Source organism: Sardina pilchardus, chromosome 2 (genome assembly GCF_963854185.1).
Source record: "Sardina pilchardus chromosome 2, fSarPil1.1, whole genome shotgun sequence".
NCBI lineage: Eukaryota > Metazoa > Chordata > Actinopteri > Clupeiformes > Clupeidae > Sardina > Sardina pilchardus.
Window position 1 is genome coordinate 28,456,042 of NC_084995.1, and position 16,512 is coordinate 28,472,553.

Here is a 16,512-nt window from a genome sequence, read left to right on the forward strand (position 1 = left end):
GACGTTGGTCACCAGAAAAGCTTCCACTGTCTATACTCCTGCGAGGGGACATTCAGCATTTCATGGTATTCTCTCTAAAATTATAACAATCTCCTGACTAACTACTGTAACAGTGTGGCACAAATTGAAAGCTTCTAGTGTCGGTTGGTACAAATAATCCTCATCAGCATTACTGTAACATGTCCGTTGCCCTGAGCACAGCTGCCAGATCAGCAGGAGCTCTCAGTCATTTTTTCAAAGACATCAGAAGACATCATCTGCTCATTTCAGAGAGCATCAGAAAAAAAAAACACTGAGGGAAAAGATTTGTCAGGAGGAGGCGAGGCTTAGAAGGATCCAATCATGACCTTTTCTGTATGACTGCAATGCAATAACTGAACTGAAGATCCCAATTGGAGTGAAATAGACCCCTTTGTCTTTGCTGTTACACTGTCTTTTACTTGCTAATCATAGCAAACTGATTTAGCTGTGGTCCCTTGCCGATTTACAGGTAAGACGTTTTTATTCTCTACAATGTCTTCTTGCTGTGAGATACATTCAATAGTCAGTCATTACAGCCATACCTTTCTCACATGTGTGCTTTTTCCCCCACAGACAGTCGTTTCAGTGTGTGGATGAGGTCGGCATTGGTGTGTCAACCAAAGAAACGAGAATAAGGTTATCTGTGAGGGGCCGACTGCAGATCATGTATGCTTCACTCTCCAGTTATGGTGTCTTTATGCCATTGACTACTAATCATATGCCCATACTATAGGACATAGATGATACCATTCTATGTCTTGATGGGTGGTGTGTGACATGCATTATACTGCCAAAACATAAATGTCTTGGTTGTGACCATTTGTTGACGGAGTTGCCTTCAATAGCATTTGCATTGTCAATAAATGGTTTGGGTGCTCATTCATCTGTGGTGCTTCAGTAAATGAGGTTTTCTCCAGGCATGTTCTGGATAATGGACAAGAGCATGTTGCTGGACTAAACCAGACCAGGTAACTGACAGGAATGTGTTTTGCTGGACTAACTGGGCTATGTATAGTATGAACGGTTTGTTGAGTTCTTCTTGGGCAGTGTTGTTCTCCATAAGCTCTTTTCACACTACTCATCCACCACTGTGCTCTGCTATCCTGGGTTTCTGGAGAGGAAACAGGAGACATGATTGGTTTCAGGGTATTTGGGCTGCTGCATGGTGAGAGAAAAAAAGCATCCTCAGACTCAAATCTGTGCAACTACAGTATATATTTAATTCAATCAGTCAGAAGCCTTCTACAGGGTGCTCAAGGTATTTTTTGAGATGCTTCATAATGGGTTCGGCATTACTATAATCTATGGTTACTAAATTCTGCCTGCTTCTCGAATTCCCTCGGTAAAAGATTCTGCATTGCACACCTGCTCATTATGGCTGACAGACAGATGTCAAAGCTCTCACCTTGTGGGCAATGAATTGAGCAACACATCACCTTTCGTGCATCTCATGTTTCAAAGACATTCTTGCTGATCTTTGCGACCAGAGAATCTTTCACAAGACAGCCTGTCACCAGTTACCTCTCAAGCTCATCGCCATGGTTTTCTGTGGTAGTGTCATCCCATTGCTGTCCAATAGATGCTGTTTGTGAAAGCTCTTTATGTTTGGTTCTTTGTAGAGGTGAAGGTGACACTATTGTGCAAATATCAGAGGCTGCCTCAGAGCGAAATACTGACCAGTCAGCTAAGATAAGGATTTGCTTGGAACCCTGTACCAAAGCAAGAGCGTGGTGTGGTACTGTAGGTGCATGAATTCCCAGAGTCACACAGAAGATGTTATGTGCTGCTTAAACATGCTGCGTGTACAAAGTTGTCGGTTCAAACCAGAGAGAGGCAGTGTTCCAATGGCCCCTGATAGGGACATGGACTATGCACTTGGGCAGGCTGACACACTTACTGAAGGTAGTGGCTTAACATCGGAGTCACTATGCCATCTGGTGGAGTGGAGCTGAAATAGTCAAATATGTGTATCAGCTGTGCGCATTGTTTGACTGCTTGTCTATTCCCGGAGGCATGTGTTTTATTAACGTGTTTGTTGAAGAGTGATTGCTCAATGTGGTGTCAGTGACTCAGTTTGTGCTCTCTGAGTTGTTTCATCCACCAATCCACTGGGATTGAGACACAATGAACCATTGACGACTGACCTTTTGCTGGAATTATTGGCATTTGAGTCAAATGCGGCTGCTTGTAGGGATATAGCTTCATTCAGGATTTCTTTTTGATCATCTGAAATACAGAACATCACTAGATTAAGATACTTACATATAATGTCATGGAGGAGATTGCAATCCCAAACCCTCTCCTGAGTGCCCTAAATGGAGACTTATGCATCGACCTTTTCCTTAACAAAGTTGGTTTTCAAAAAGGCAAGAAGCAAAAAGCAGAAGTGATAAGGAAGTGAAACAAAACAGGTCAAAAAGTTATTTTTGTCTGATGTGCTACATGCAGAAAATGAGAAAAGGGTATGCCTGGCCTTGGTTTCCAATGAGGAATGTGAAAAAGTCATAATTTGATGGAGTTGATTGTTTTTTTGTTTGCTTGTTTTGTTTTTTTCATCTTGGTAATTTTGCTAGCGAAATCCGTTTGACCAGGAAGCTTGTTAGCTGTTTTTAAAAGTGGTGAAAACACTTCCATCGAGAGGATTTTGCTTTATCTGGTGCGTTGTACCTGACTGGAGTCATTTTGGGATTGCTATAAATTATATCATTTTATTTCCTTTCCGATATTGATTACGCAATACATTAATACACTGTCCAGTTCTTGGCTTAAAGACCATAATGACTTTACAATGATCCATAACGGTTTTGTTTTAAACTGGATTTGGAGACAGGCCATGTTATTACTGGACAATTAAGAAAAAAAAAATTTGATTGACATTGAATAGGGCAGACGTAGATTATGATTAACGTTTTCTGTAAACCATTCAAGTCTCGCGTTCTGCTACAACTCTTCATCCTTTAGACCCTAGATGAGCACAGTAGCCTCTCGACTGCATGTGACTCTCAAGACTCTGCGTGTGTCATCCTCTTGACCAGCGGGCTCAACGTCTTTGTCTTTAAATGTAGGCTGCATCTGACGTAGGCTATACGTTTTCCTCCTGTTCCCCATGGACACGAAACAATTGGCTTTTTAATCCCAACATCTGTGCCTTACGGTTCGCGCCGGTCGCGCAGAGTCGCGGTGATGAATCGCCTGCATTACCTCATCCGTGGTCGTCCTGTCACTTACCTCTGCAGTTTAACTTTGGCGTGCACGCTTGTACCGGGGCTCTCATTGTGGATCTGCTGGTAAAGGATACATGGGCAATAGATCTAGGGAAAACCTAATGTCCTTGCGCAGATTGATTCCTCGACTTATCCTGCATGAGGACGAGTGACCGTCGTTTGAGCAATGAGCATGCACCTAAAAAGATGCCTTGTCCAGGCACACATCGTCCTGTGGTCTTTGCCCTTTCGTGGTTTTTAATGTAAGGAGCCGTACCAGAGCTCAGAATAGCGCGGCAATCAACTCGAGGTGGTTACGCTACTGTATCCTCTGATGTGATACTGTGTCCGTGGATTGAGCTCACACAAAACTCAAATCAATGAGGATTTTGAGGCTATTCCTGAAGAAAGGAGCGCATATGCTGCAGTGTCTCTGTGGACAACGATCGGAGCCGACCACAATCACCGGTGAGACATTATCCCTTGCATGCTTTCTCTTGAGCGATGAAAGACGATCTCATTGGCCGCTGACTCTTGTGAGCACATCTTCCGAGTCTGCGGCACTTGTGCACTTGCTCTGTCCGGTGTGCTCTCCGCCGAATCGCTACGCAGTGACGGCAGCGCGCGGGAGTCGTACTCCCTCTCATTTCGGCTTTACTTGTTTGTCAGGGCTCGCACCACTTCTGGGGGTGTCACATCAAAGAGTATCACATCAAAGAGTGTCGCGTCTAGGAATGCGTTAGTGGTTGGATTTGAGCGCCGTGGGCCAAAGAGAGGAACCGTCACAGTGAGCCAAGACATCTACCCTGTGTCAAGGACATTTCTTTCCCCTTAGATCGGGAATCGAGAAATGTATAGCGATTCAAAAACAACATAGAGGAAACTTCAAAAGACAATCAATTCTCCTCCAAAGTTTCCACGGTAGAATCGTTTTTTAAAACACTGTCAAGGAGCCGTGCACTATGACGGCAGAGATTGAAGCATCAAGGTGTGTGGGTGTCCTCCAGGACAAGCAACTTACTTCACGTGATTCAGCACCTCGGACAGCAACTTCATTGCGCAATGACACAATATAGCTGTCCACTCCATTCTTAACTCAGATTCTAAAGATGCATCATTCAATAAGTAAATTCTCAGTGTTCTAAACACTGCGATACATTTGTATAGCCTACTTGCATTTTATTTGTGGAAAGTAGCGCAAAAACTTGTGAAAGTAACACGACATTAAGTTCCTTTAAGTGAATTGGAACGCAGCTCGCAGAAGAATGTGCTCAAAATTGTTAGTGACTCCACGCAGCCTTTGTCCAAATCATACTTGTCCAATCATAAGTGTTCAAGACAATGAACTTTGTGCAAATTAAATTTGACCAGTCTCTCTCTCTCTCTCTCTCCCTCTCTCTGTCTCTCATTTCTCTCTATGTCTCACTCTCTCTGTGTCTCTGTCTCTCTGTCTCTCGTCTCTAGTCTCTCTCTCACTCTCTCTGTGTCTCTGTCTCTCGTCTCTCTCTCTCTCTCTCTCTCTCTCTCTCTCTCTTTCACGCACACACACACACACACACACACACACACACACACACACACACACACACACACACATGCACACGCACGCGCACACACACACACACACACACACACACACACACACACACACACACACAGAGAGAGAGAGAGAGAGAGAGATGCACAGTAAGGGAGCTTACGAATATGCAAGCATACCCATAAATGTGGACATAAACTGAAAGAGTTACTCACCAGGTATGCACAGAGTGACCTAGACATGCACATGCCTCATTCCTGGAGTCTTTATTTACGCGCATGCACACACCAATATAAATATATATATATACAATTCAAACCAATCACACCACGTGCTCTACCGCATGCACACACCAATATAAATATATATACAAATCAAACAAATCACACCATGTGCTCTACATCACTCTCTGTGACCTGACACTATTATTCTAACTCCAACTCTGCCCTCTTTGTCCATTGCTTTATAAATAGTGCCTTAATTTAGTGCAGGGGTGCCTTTGCATGTGTTACTTCAGGAGTGCCCTGAAGTATTAGTGGCTCATCATCAGACAATGTCAGATGAACTTTCTAAAAGGGTTTCCAGTCTGCCAGGGTAAGATGGGACCGGAGTGTATCTGAGGTCAAAGCTCCTGGGGGAAACATTCAGTTGTATCATAAATTACTTGCTCAGAGGAAGAGTTTCAACTGGGTCTAAAGTACTGTAAGTCCTTACAAACTCTGTTTGGAAAACACTCTGTTTGAAAAAAACATTATTCACTCATAGTTTCTTTCTTGTCTATGGTATAGGCTATATATTTCCTTTATGAGGAGGCCTGTGTTTAGATGTTTGACAGAAATTATAAATAACTTTAGATTAACCAAATCAGCATAATTGAAACGGGAAATAGGGTATTTATGTGGATTTCAGTCCATGTTTCCAAATATATTAAAATGTTTTGTGACTTTCTTATGAGCTAATATTAGAAACTCTTTACAAGGCTATTCCAGATATTTCTGGCAATCTTATCCTTGTGTGCTACTGCGAACTAACACTAGATGGCGGCATTTTTTAGGAAATCTCAGCGAAGGCTCATTATGTTGAAGTTACCGGGCTAATCTCTAGGGGAGCTTAGAGGCATTTAGTGCATGTGTAGACGTAGGGAAGCATACTGATTCCATATCGTTTTCAGTTTAACATTCTGACAGCCCAAGTAAGGCAGGTAAATGGAAATAACAGTGAGGGTTTGGTTGGCACATTCAAATTACAGCAACTGAAGTCTAAGGGCATATGATGATGGTCATTTAGCCTTTGACAGTATATGTTTATAGAAATGAGTGGAATCGGTGCAGCCTTTTACAGTAGGCCTAGGCAATGATAAAAGATGCTATGTTGTATGTACCCAGTGCAGTGGTTTAATTTGGTGCATGAGCAGCACTGCCAGACTATGCGATTCCCATCTGAGTTTGTCATTACTTATGATTGTAGCTTTATTAGAAATGTGCATGGAAAACTTGATGCCAAATGTGTTAAGTAAAATGAAGAGACGATATGGAATGTCAAACGGCATGAGCTCTCAGTTGCATCATAGGCCTACTGTACGTAGAGGACTAAAGCGGGAGACAGCAGAGCGATGGAGTCTGCGAGCATAATCTTAGCCGCACATGAAATGTGGAGGAGCGTGTGGGACTCGGGCTCCCAATGCATAGTGAATGTTTAATGCAGCTTCATAGGACGCAGGCGAGAGGGATTTCATGTCGCAGCCACGTGTACCTCCCACGCTTTGTCTGCAGAGTTGTTCCGTGCATTGTGTCGCACCTGTGTTGCTTCGCCATGAGAAGCTTTGACCACATAAACTTGATGACAATATTTTGAGATGTTAGTATGTGTGGAGATGATAGTCTGCTCTGGGGGAGAAGGAAATACATTTTGTTGTTTATTTATTTATTTATTATCATCATTATTATTTTTGCTATGATGGCACATGTGCCACTTATATGACGGACAATGTAGTTTAAGAGCAAACGAAAAATTATTTTAGTCGTACCGAGAGCTAAACCGAAGCGTTCAATGAAGAAAATATAGCATCCAACATGTAGCCTAGACTGTCCCAATTACCTCTGATGATGGAGCGGAATTGAATTGGCAAGCGGAGAGGTAACGGCCGGTCGGCTCCTAAAGTGTATCCTGAAGGCTGATCAAACGCGCGCGCGCACACACTCACACACACACACACACACGCCTAGCATGCAGGATCAGGATCACCCCCCCCCCCCCATCTCCCTCTGCCTCTCTCTCTCTCTCTCTCTCTCTCTCTCTCTCTCTCTCTCTCTCTCTCTCTCTCTCTTCTCCCTCGAATTCCTCATCCAAACCTCAATCACGTATGATTGCGTAGAGAGAGATAGTGCCGCACACCTCATTCACAGCTTGTCCGATGCCGAAAAGCACCACATCCAACGATAGTACAAAGCAGCATTGACTGTGCAAAGAAGATGTGTGCTATATTAAATATTTTCAACAGCTGAAAAAAACCTTTCGAAAGCGGTTCGTATTGGCGGCATCATGCCACGGCACTTAGGAATAGCATTGTTTCTGTTAGTGTAGCGTTAGTGTAGCGCCGGGACACAGATGCCTTTAGAGCCGGAGAGCACAGGGCAGCGGGGTGGGCTGAGTGCCTCTCGTTCTTTTGTCGTGCCGTGGACTAAATAAATTAGAAAGTTGTGGAGCCTTGCAGATGCGAAGCGGAGCGGCGAACTGTTGAAAGCGCAGACGGTTTCTTGGGAGCCCATGCATCGGGAATGATCCCGGAGGTGTGCTTTTTTCTACATTCATGACGTTCGTCATGTGGATGTAATCACGGGGTAGTCCTGCTCGCCAGACGCGCCAGAATCACCTGGAATACCTGGGACTCATTAAGATCACGCGGCAGGGTACGCATGCTCTGATATTTCAACTTCAATCGTTTACAAGTATTTTCACATTTTTAACAATATCTGTACAACGCTGAACTAATGATCGATGTCAAATCAGAAAATGTCAAATTGATCTCTTTTTTGTACCAAGTCGAAACCGGGTTTCATTTGAAACAAAATGACATTCGGACCATGATGACTGACAGGACATCATAGCTTTTCTGACAGGATCGGGATGACATTTGGCCAATGTTTTAAGTGCAGCGGACGATTTTGTGTTTGCCCCCTCTTGCGCTAAGCGTCTGCGCCACTCGACCTCTGCCTAACGACTCGGTTAGCCCGCGCGGGAGATGGCCGCGATCGCCAGCTCCCTGATCCGCCAGAAGCGTCAGGCAAGGGAGTCAAACAGCGACCGAGTCTCCACTTCCAAACGCCGCCCCAGCCCCACCAAAGACCCCCGCTCTCTTTGCGACCGGGTCTTCAGTAAAGTACGCTTCTGCAGCGGCAAGAAAAGACCTGTTCGGCGGCGACCAGGTCAGTAATACCGTTTTTTGCATAAAGTCCCCCGCCCCCGCCCCCGGATTTAGCGGAGACACTACTGCAGTCGGAAGCATCTGAACCGCTGGAGAGAATAGGCTACACTCCGCGGTGTTAGATAGCCATAGGCTACTAAAAATCCACCTGTTCCATGGCTCACATGTTGTCTATCGAGATTCACAGTTTGCCATGTCAATATGAATGTAATATCGTTTGTGTCTTCTAGAATGTCGTTATTACATATATGTGTTGTACTTAAATATAGCGCCATTCCTGCCGTCTTGGGCAGACTATGCAACACCCCCTCTGAACACTATAATGCAAATTATCGTAACTTTTCCTCAAAGTTCCAAATAATGTAATTTTGTTCATTGTTCAAATAGTTTATTAATGATATTTTGAATGCTTATGGACGAGTGGCACCGCAGTGCACCAAGGCATCTGAGAAGAGATGTTTAATGGTAAATGTTTATCACGGGGAGAGGTTTACTGCAGTGTGTAGGGAGGGATTGTGATCGGTTCTATTGACAGACACCGTTTCACAGCCCACTAATCCACGCTATCTTCCCTTTTCAGTACACTGAAAAAGCGGAACGATGCGTGTGAACGCTGCTTTTGCTCTGCCTCCTCAAATGCACATGATGTAGGGCAAGCCGTGAGAGGTGTTCTTTTTTTGCTCAGAGAAGGCGCAGCGTGCCCTCCTCTCCTCCTTTCCTTTCCTCCTTTCATCTCCTTTTCTCTGTTTCTTTCCCTTTCCTTTCCTTTCCTCTCCTCTCCTTCCCCCTTTCTTTCACCAACCTCTCCTCTCAATATTGTCAATGATTTTTTTTACATTAAAACGCCCGTTTGCTGGAGAATCTGTCTGTAAAAATGTTGTTTTTCCTTCTCCCCGTAAGATGCGCCCTCGAATCCTCCACAGGTGTCACGTAAGGGCGTCAGGCTAGGTCAGTAGCCCAGCCTCCATCCCATGTGCTGTGTTTCCCAGTCACCACCTCATCCCGCCTTCATCGTCGATCCCTTTGCGAGGGGGGAGCGAGCTCCCGTCCAAGGGCAGTCATTTGATGTCTGCCTCCTCTCTGTAGTGTGCTTGTCAATTTATTCCACTCTTTGAGTTTGGTCTGGTTCTTTTAACTCTGTCTTTCAGTTCCTTATCGTATGTGTCTAATCACCCCTTTAATCTTTAATGCCCCCTCCCCTTCCATAGTCCCCCACCCCTCCCCTTTCAAGGCATTCTCCCATAGTGTTTTAACTTATGCACCCCCCTCTCCCCCCCCCATCCTTGTGTGTCTTTTCCTGTGTTAGGCTATGGGTTCTCCTCCTCCCCCTCTGGTCTGTCCTGTGGTCTGTCTCAGTGTGTGTGTGTGGCGTGTGGACTGGCGCTATGAGCGTGCGGTGGGGCTCGTGTTTGCTGTGTGCTGCTGTGTCGTGTGTATCCTGTCAGTTGTGGTGACTACAGCAGTAGAGGTGATCATTCACCATTCCATGATCATGCCGTCATCTGTCAACATGTCCAACTGTGACTGTTTAACTGTCTCTGCAATGGGGAACACTGAGTCATATTTTGTGTGTGTGTGTGTGTGTGTGTGTGTGTGTGTGTGTGTGTGTGTGTGTGTGTGTGTGTGTGTGTGTGATTTGTGAGGGGAGAACACACTCATTTTGTACTGTGCACACACATGAAACCCAGTCCAGGGGTAGTCCAGATGTCCAATGGTACGCTTATGGACTAAAACATGCTGAGTGCACATATGAATTCATACCCATGACTAACCGAAATGCCTTCCAAACACAACATTCATACTCTCACTCCCTCTCTCTCTTTCTCTCTCTCTCTCTCTCTCTCTCTCTCTCTCTCTCTCTGACATACACACACACATGCATGCACACACGCGCACAAACGTCTCAAACACATATCACTTCCACTCATCAAAGAAACCCCTTCTGCTCGAGCTAAGCTAAGTGCTTCCCTTTACTGCCAGGCCCATGTAACCCAGGTAATTTATAGAGTTGTGGCGCTCACACCTGATTTAGTACAGTCGCCCTCTGACGGATAGGGGCGGGCTCGTTGGCGAGATTGATGGCCCCTCCATCCTGTCAGACACATCAGGGTACTCTGGGGATGACCATTTGGCAGTGATTGATGTCTGTTCTGAGTTGAACCCTCTAGATCTCCTAGAGCACCTTTGAGGTGTAGGCATCAAGGCATTCAACCGGTGGAATATCCAGATGATCGCTATTTTTGCTAAAATAGTCGTGGGCTCTGCCACAGCACCAAACAGACACAGCCAGTTTGTCTCAAGAGAACTGCACGCCCAGGGTAGTCATCCCTAGTTGTATTATCCTGTCAAATCCAGTCAAAATGAAATGAATGAAATCAGACTCATGAAATCAGATAAACTAGGTAAATAATCAGATGAACCAAATAAATGAATAAAATCACAAATGTATCAGTTAAACAAGTAAAAAATATACTTCTATCGGTTTCAATCCTCGGCAAATAGACCAAAGGAAATAGACTGAGAAAGTAGAAAGACAGAGTGAACTCAGTGTACAAAAGTAGATATAATCTAAATCCACTATGTATCCTCCAGTGTAAGACACACACCACTGCTCCTTAGGATAGAATCTGAGGGAGGTGATGTCATGTGTTGGGCGGAGCCTAATGGACTTGGGGGGGTTGTTGGGGGTGTGTCTTGTGTTCCAGAGCCACAGCTGAAAGGCATTGTGACACGACTGTTCAGCCAGCAGGGCTTCTACCTGCAAATGCAGCCCGACGGCAGCATCGATGGCAGCAAGGACGAGAACAGTGACCACAGTGAGTTTCCTGCAGTACACGCCACCAGAACACACACACACACACATACACACACACACACACACACACACACACACACACACACACACACAGCTGGTTATGAGATACATACACACATGAAGAGTTGGTCCTGTGTTAGTCGAGGGACATATAGTTGCTGCTCATGATGGAGGGCATAGGGAAAGTGTATGTGTTAGGGTCGTCATTCCAAACGTAATAATCAGGTGTTGTTTACTCTACAATATGAAATTCATCAAGACCTGTTTCAACATGTTCTGCTGTTGTATCTCACTCGACGCTGAGAGAACTGCAACAGAGAAGCCATCACAAATCTGCAACAAAATCTGACGCCAGCCAGAGCTAGAGGCATCTGCGAGAAACCTTTGATTCTGTTTCATCTTCTGTCTGACGGAGACAAGCCAGGGCCGCATCACGCCCTCATCCTCTCCAAGTCCTACTTCACATTTGCAAAAGGACTGGGACGACATTACTGATGCCACGTTTTTGAACATTCTAAGGGATCTGTGAGAACCACTTGACATATATATATATATGTCGTTTTTTAATTAAAAAAGAGGATTTTCAGGAGCATTTCTATACATTTCTACACAACACATACCCTTACACATCACATAACTTTGGTAAAGCAGACCTGTCCTCCAGTTAGAGGCATTCCAGTAGAGAAACAGAAACGGAGAGCCAAAGAGAAACAGCATTTTCATCAGGAGATGAGATGGCCTGTAATCAAAACAGAACGAGCCAGCGCGCGAGAGAGAGAGAGAGAGAGAGAGAGAGAGAGAACTGACAGTGCTGCTGTTTCACAATGAATAGCTTGTTAATGGAGGGGCAATCTTTTCATCAGAAACCATTTCATGCCAGAAGGAAAAAAGCGTTCCCCTCGGGGGAGTCTGCTCCGGGACGATTCAGCTCCTCTCATCAGCCTGAGAACTGCCTCAACAATGGGAGCGTGCGCAGAGAAGGAGGGCAGTGGGAAAGAGCGAGGGAGGGCGAGAGCAAACTAGGGATAGAGAGAGAGAAAGCGAGAGAATCCAATTCAGCGGGAAATTGTGCCACAGTCTCCTATCACATTATGTGAAACTGTGTTGCTGGGTGTAGCAATGTGATTGCAGCCCTAATGCAGGCACACACTGAGGTGGAATCCAATCTTTTGCCACCAGCCTCGGTTGGCAAGACAGGTTGTCAGTACAAACATTATTTTATGTCTTGATGTTATATGCACAGACCCCTAGCTTCCATTTAGTTGCACTGCATTCATTTGCCACTTTTTGAGGTACAGTATGATTTCAAAGGTGACTGGTCTGGGTATGAACTTAATTTTGATGGTACATGGTCATGGAGTATGAGAGAGATAGAGATAAACACACTTGTTAGTCTCAGTAGCCATTCAGGACATGCACATTGCACAATATAGTTCTGAGTTCCAAGTCAGAATATCCCAGCCTGGTTTCACCAAACCAGTTCTGCTTGTGAATTGGTCTGTCATGTTAGCATTCTCTCTGCCGCCAGGATGGCAAACCAATCCATGAGCAGAGGGGGCTAATTGCAATTGCTAGCTAATTGCAGGGAGGTATTCATTTTGAAATGACAACAACAGCATGCTAGTAGCCATACAAGCAGACAGAATCATTTATGTCAGAGTACTCCAGTTTGCAAAATGGTTAATATTATCACTTTGGACTACAACGTAGGAAGAATACCCCACAAAAAAATTAAGAAATCCATTTTTCCAAATTTGCGAACTGCATCACTAAAAGACACTGGTTAACATATAAACACTGTTTTACCGGTGCCAACTGAACTGCATCACTAAAAGACACTGGTTAACATATAAACAGTGTTTTACCGGTGCCAACTGAGCTGTTGGTCCACTTATGCTGATATCAAAACCCTGACTGCTGCTTTGCAGTAATATCAGCAATATCAGCATAGTGGCCAAAGACAGATCATTAGGCGGAGAGGTTCCTCTCGGTGTTCCGTGTTAAGCATGTGGGTGAGCGGCCATTAAAGGCGCTCGTAAGGCCACTAATAAAGCAGATGGCACGGCTCGTGCTCGTGGCAGCCCCTTTACTTTATGAACCTCAAACGGCTTGGCTCATCAGGATGGCGTAACGGCCTTCCAGAAAGGAAGATTGTTTCACGGGAACCCACAAAAGTCTACCCTTTGAATTGGTCTGATTAGCCTCATTGGGGCTATCAGTGTCTGAAATTCTGGAAACATTGTGGAATGTGGAATCTTTTTACGGATTTGTTTTCCGACAATAATCCAAAACACCTCTGTTGTTGAGGGATGAAGGCTGTAGGCTGTTGGAGGATCCCTTGATAGCTTCAGGGATGGATAAGACCTGAGGCAGTCTTTTAGCCTCATCGACTCAGGCCCCCCAGTCTCTACAATCACCTGTCAGCATGCCTGTATGGATGGAGCCGCGCAGTGAAGCGCTGTGAATAATTCAGTAAATAAAAACTAAAAATATCTCTCCCTCCATTTGTTCCCGATGAATAATCCTCCTTGCCACAGTAGACCATCGTTACAAGACAGAAAAAATGTGTGGCTTGTGTGTGTGTGTGTGTGTGTGTGTTTGAGAGAGAGAGAGAGAAAGAGAGAGCGAGAGAGAGAGAAAGAGAGAGAGAGAAAGAAAGAAAGAAAGAGAGAGAGAGTGGGGAGGGGGGTGCATTCAGGCACTGTACAGAGTCATTGATCCAGGAGATGGATTATCAGGCTATAGATTACCCCTCCTGATGACCCCGTGAACCTGATGATGGCCTCTATTGAGACCAGCGCTTCGCTCGCGGGCCGCCCGCCGCAGTTTGTCCGTCAGCAGTTCAGCGAAAAGCCTCCGCCACAGCAGGCAGGTTGGCAGCGGCCCGCCAGAGACCTGGAAGCCTGCGCAGGAGATCTCCCAATGATGCATCAATCACGGAAAACAGTCAAAACAGGGATGTTATCGGACGCAAGACAAAACGTTTTCGAATGTGTGCAGAAACAGCTTCCTCTTTGTCAGAGGCGTGAAGATCTCGCTTAAAAAAACTTGCCCTGAAATACAAATGCATTTTTTTTCCACATTTTCCACATTTAAAAGCATGAAATAATGCTAATCCCATTTTACATTAATACTCATCTGAGCAGCGCCAGCTCTGCAGTGTCGCCAGAATCCTGTCGGCTGCTGAAGCCTCTTCTTACTCGGGATCACCGACAGCACAGGGCCTGCCTTCTCTGTGCCTTTGAGCTGTCTCTCCCATTTCTCCCTCCCAAATATCCAATTCCAGACACTCATCTTTCGTGCACAGCACTTAATCTGCCAAACCCATATTAGGGCGGAATAGCCTCTCCCCAGGACGAGCTTGGGCTCAGCCTGCCAGGTTAATGTGAATATTACCCGACAGATGTACATTGATTTACACACTCAAAAGTGCCTGTCAGGGCTTTGATGGGTTTGGTCTTGTTAGTTTGGCTTTTTTGGGTGTTGGTGGTGGACTTGCCTGCCAGCCCAGGAGCGCTAGTTCCCTGGTGAATTAGCTTCCCTCATAAAGTCATTTCTGTGATGGGCAGACAAAAGCTCTGGCAGCAGCAGTGAGGCGTGTCTAATAGAGGAGCAGAACCTGGACAACACATTATTTAAGCAGTTCTGCTTTTTAATTCTGTTTTTGACAGGCCTAAGGCCATTTGTGTGTTTTATTAATGGCAGATAATTGTGTTGTAGATTTTCTTTTAGAACAATTTCAGCTTGATTACTGTTCCACCCTATCACAGTAACCATTACCCACTGCCTTGGCTGTTTTCTTGCTGTAGATAATCTACTAGAGGAAGCGCTATCTTTTGCTGTTGTTCTGTGTTATTTTAATTAGAATGACCAACTCTGTGAGATGAATGTCTTGTGGACTCAACTACAAGCTCATTTTTCCACGAGTAAACAGCCAGGATTAATTGTAATGGTGTTCCATCAATTGTTACTTTGAGACTCACTGTATCTCTTGGTCTCTGTTATTTAATAAAAAAAATGCTGTAATGAATACCCAGATTTCATATGTCATTTCCATTCCCCAAGAGGCAGCCATGTTGTGTCCGCCTCGTCGGCGTACTGTACAAGCTCACTCCTGACGTGTAAATTAGATTATATCTCTCCTTGCCGGGCATCAAGCTAGAGCATATGGACGCACTTCAGCTCGGAGACAGCAGTGGATATCTCCAGCATCTCACAACCCCAAAGCCAATTTGCTCCCCGTCAAGGCGCACGTCGGCTCCTATTGAACGGCTCGGCATCTGGCTGATAGACGCCGGCGGTGTTAGCACCTGACCGCTGCGCTGCGTTGCGCTGCGTTGCGCTGCACCGCCAGGCTCATCGTCCGATTAGATCTCTGCCATCTGCGCCACCCCAACAGTGCGGGCGCGGGCGCGGGCGCGGCCTATCTCAGAGATATCGCCTCCGCTGCTCTGCCATGCTCCTCACGTTCCTCACCTTCACTCCAGCACTCTGTTACTGCTCCACCGCCGCCGGCACAAGCCTTTGGTGGATCTGTGCAGCGAGACCTTTAGATGGTGTAAGCGTAGTGCTGGAGTAGGAACATGAGCATGATAGCATCAAGGGCTGTTGCGGTCTATTCAAGGATCAAGGATACAGATGTAAATCCAGCTTATAACCTAATCACTCCTCTCCCCCTCTCTCTTTTTGTGTTTTTGGGAGTAAAGTATAGTGTGTGTGTGTGTGTGTGTGTGTGTGTGTGTGTGTGTGTGTGTGTGTGTGTGTGTGTGTGTGTGTGTGTGTGTGTGTGTGTGTGTGTGTGTGTGTGTGTGTGTGTGTCTGTGTCTGTGTCTGTGTCTGTGTCTGTGTCTGTCTGGGGGAGAGGCGGTGGCGGTGTTGCAGGGTTTGTCTTCAGAATGTTCTGTTTTTGATATTTCAGTTTCCTCTGATAAGTCAAAGTCTCTCCCTCTCCCCTCCCCTCTCCCCTCTCTCTTCTCTCCTCTCCAGCCTTGTTTAACCTCATTCCAGTGGGCCTGAGAGTGGTGGCCATCCAGGGAGTAAAGGCCGGCTTCTACATCGGCATGAATGGAGAAGGCTTCCTTTATAGCTCAGTGAGTCAGACTTCTATCTCTATTTAAAAATATATGTTCATTACTCTCTCTCTCTCCCCCCTTTTCTCCCTCTCCCTCCCTCTCTCTCTCCCTCTCCCTCCCTCTCTCTCTCTTTCTCTTAGCATGTTCTTGTTTGTGCCGTTGTTTTGGGTTGTTGGCATTGCTCTGTAGTGTTTCAGATGTTTTCATGCAGCACTGTTTTTGTCAGTAATGGCTTTTTTCCACAAAGTGGTCTGGCTTCCTGTTAAAACCCATCTCATGAAGAGCACTCTCATCTGAAGAGGTGTTAAGCAGTGTCATTTTCCTGCCTAGATGCATCTACACTGGCTTACTCACAGTGTCGGTCCCTGTACTTATACTATCTGGAGCAGCGCTGCTTTCTACAATGACAAAATGAATTCCTTTTATGCTGAAGTTGTGCT

At 45.4% G+C, this 16,512-nt stretch overlaps 1 protein-coding gene across 3 annotated transcripts in view; it reads left to right on the forward strand.

The window, feature by feature from the left end:
- Positions 1 to 16,512, forward strand: part of fgf12a (fibroblast growth factor 12a) — a 30,898-nt gene that overhangs the window by 5,097 nt on the left and 9,289 nt on the right. The window contains exons 1-4 of one of the 3 annotated variants that reach the window (XM_062524745.1): positions 7,857 to 8,186; positions 9,086 to 9,133; positions 10,891 to 11,001; positions 15,987 to 16,090. In XM_062524745.1, the coding sequence (XP_062380729.1) occupies positions 8,003 to 8,186; positions 9,086 to 9,133; positions 10,891 to 11,001; positions 15,987 to 16,090 (447 nt within the window). In that variant the 5' untranslated portion in view covers positions 7,857 to 8,002. Of the gene's footprint in view, positions 1 to 7,856; positions 8,187 to 9,085; positions 9,134 to 10,890; positions 11,002 to 15,986; positions 16,091 to 16,512 lie in introns of those variants that run through there. The other 2 variants (XM_062524754.1, XM_062524760.1) reach the window with 2 other exon arrangements.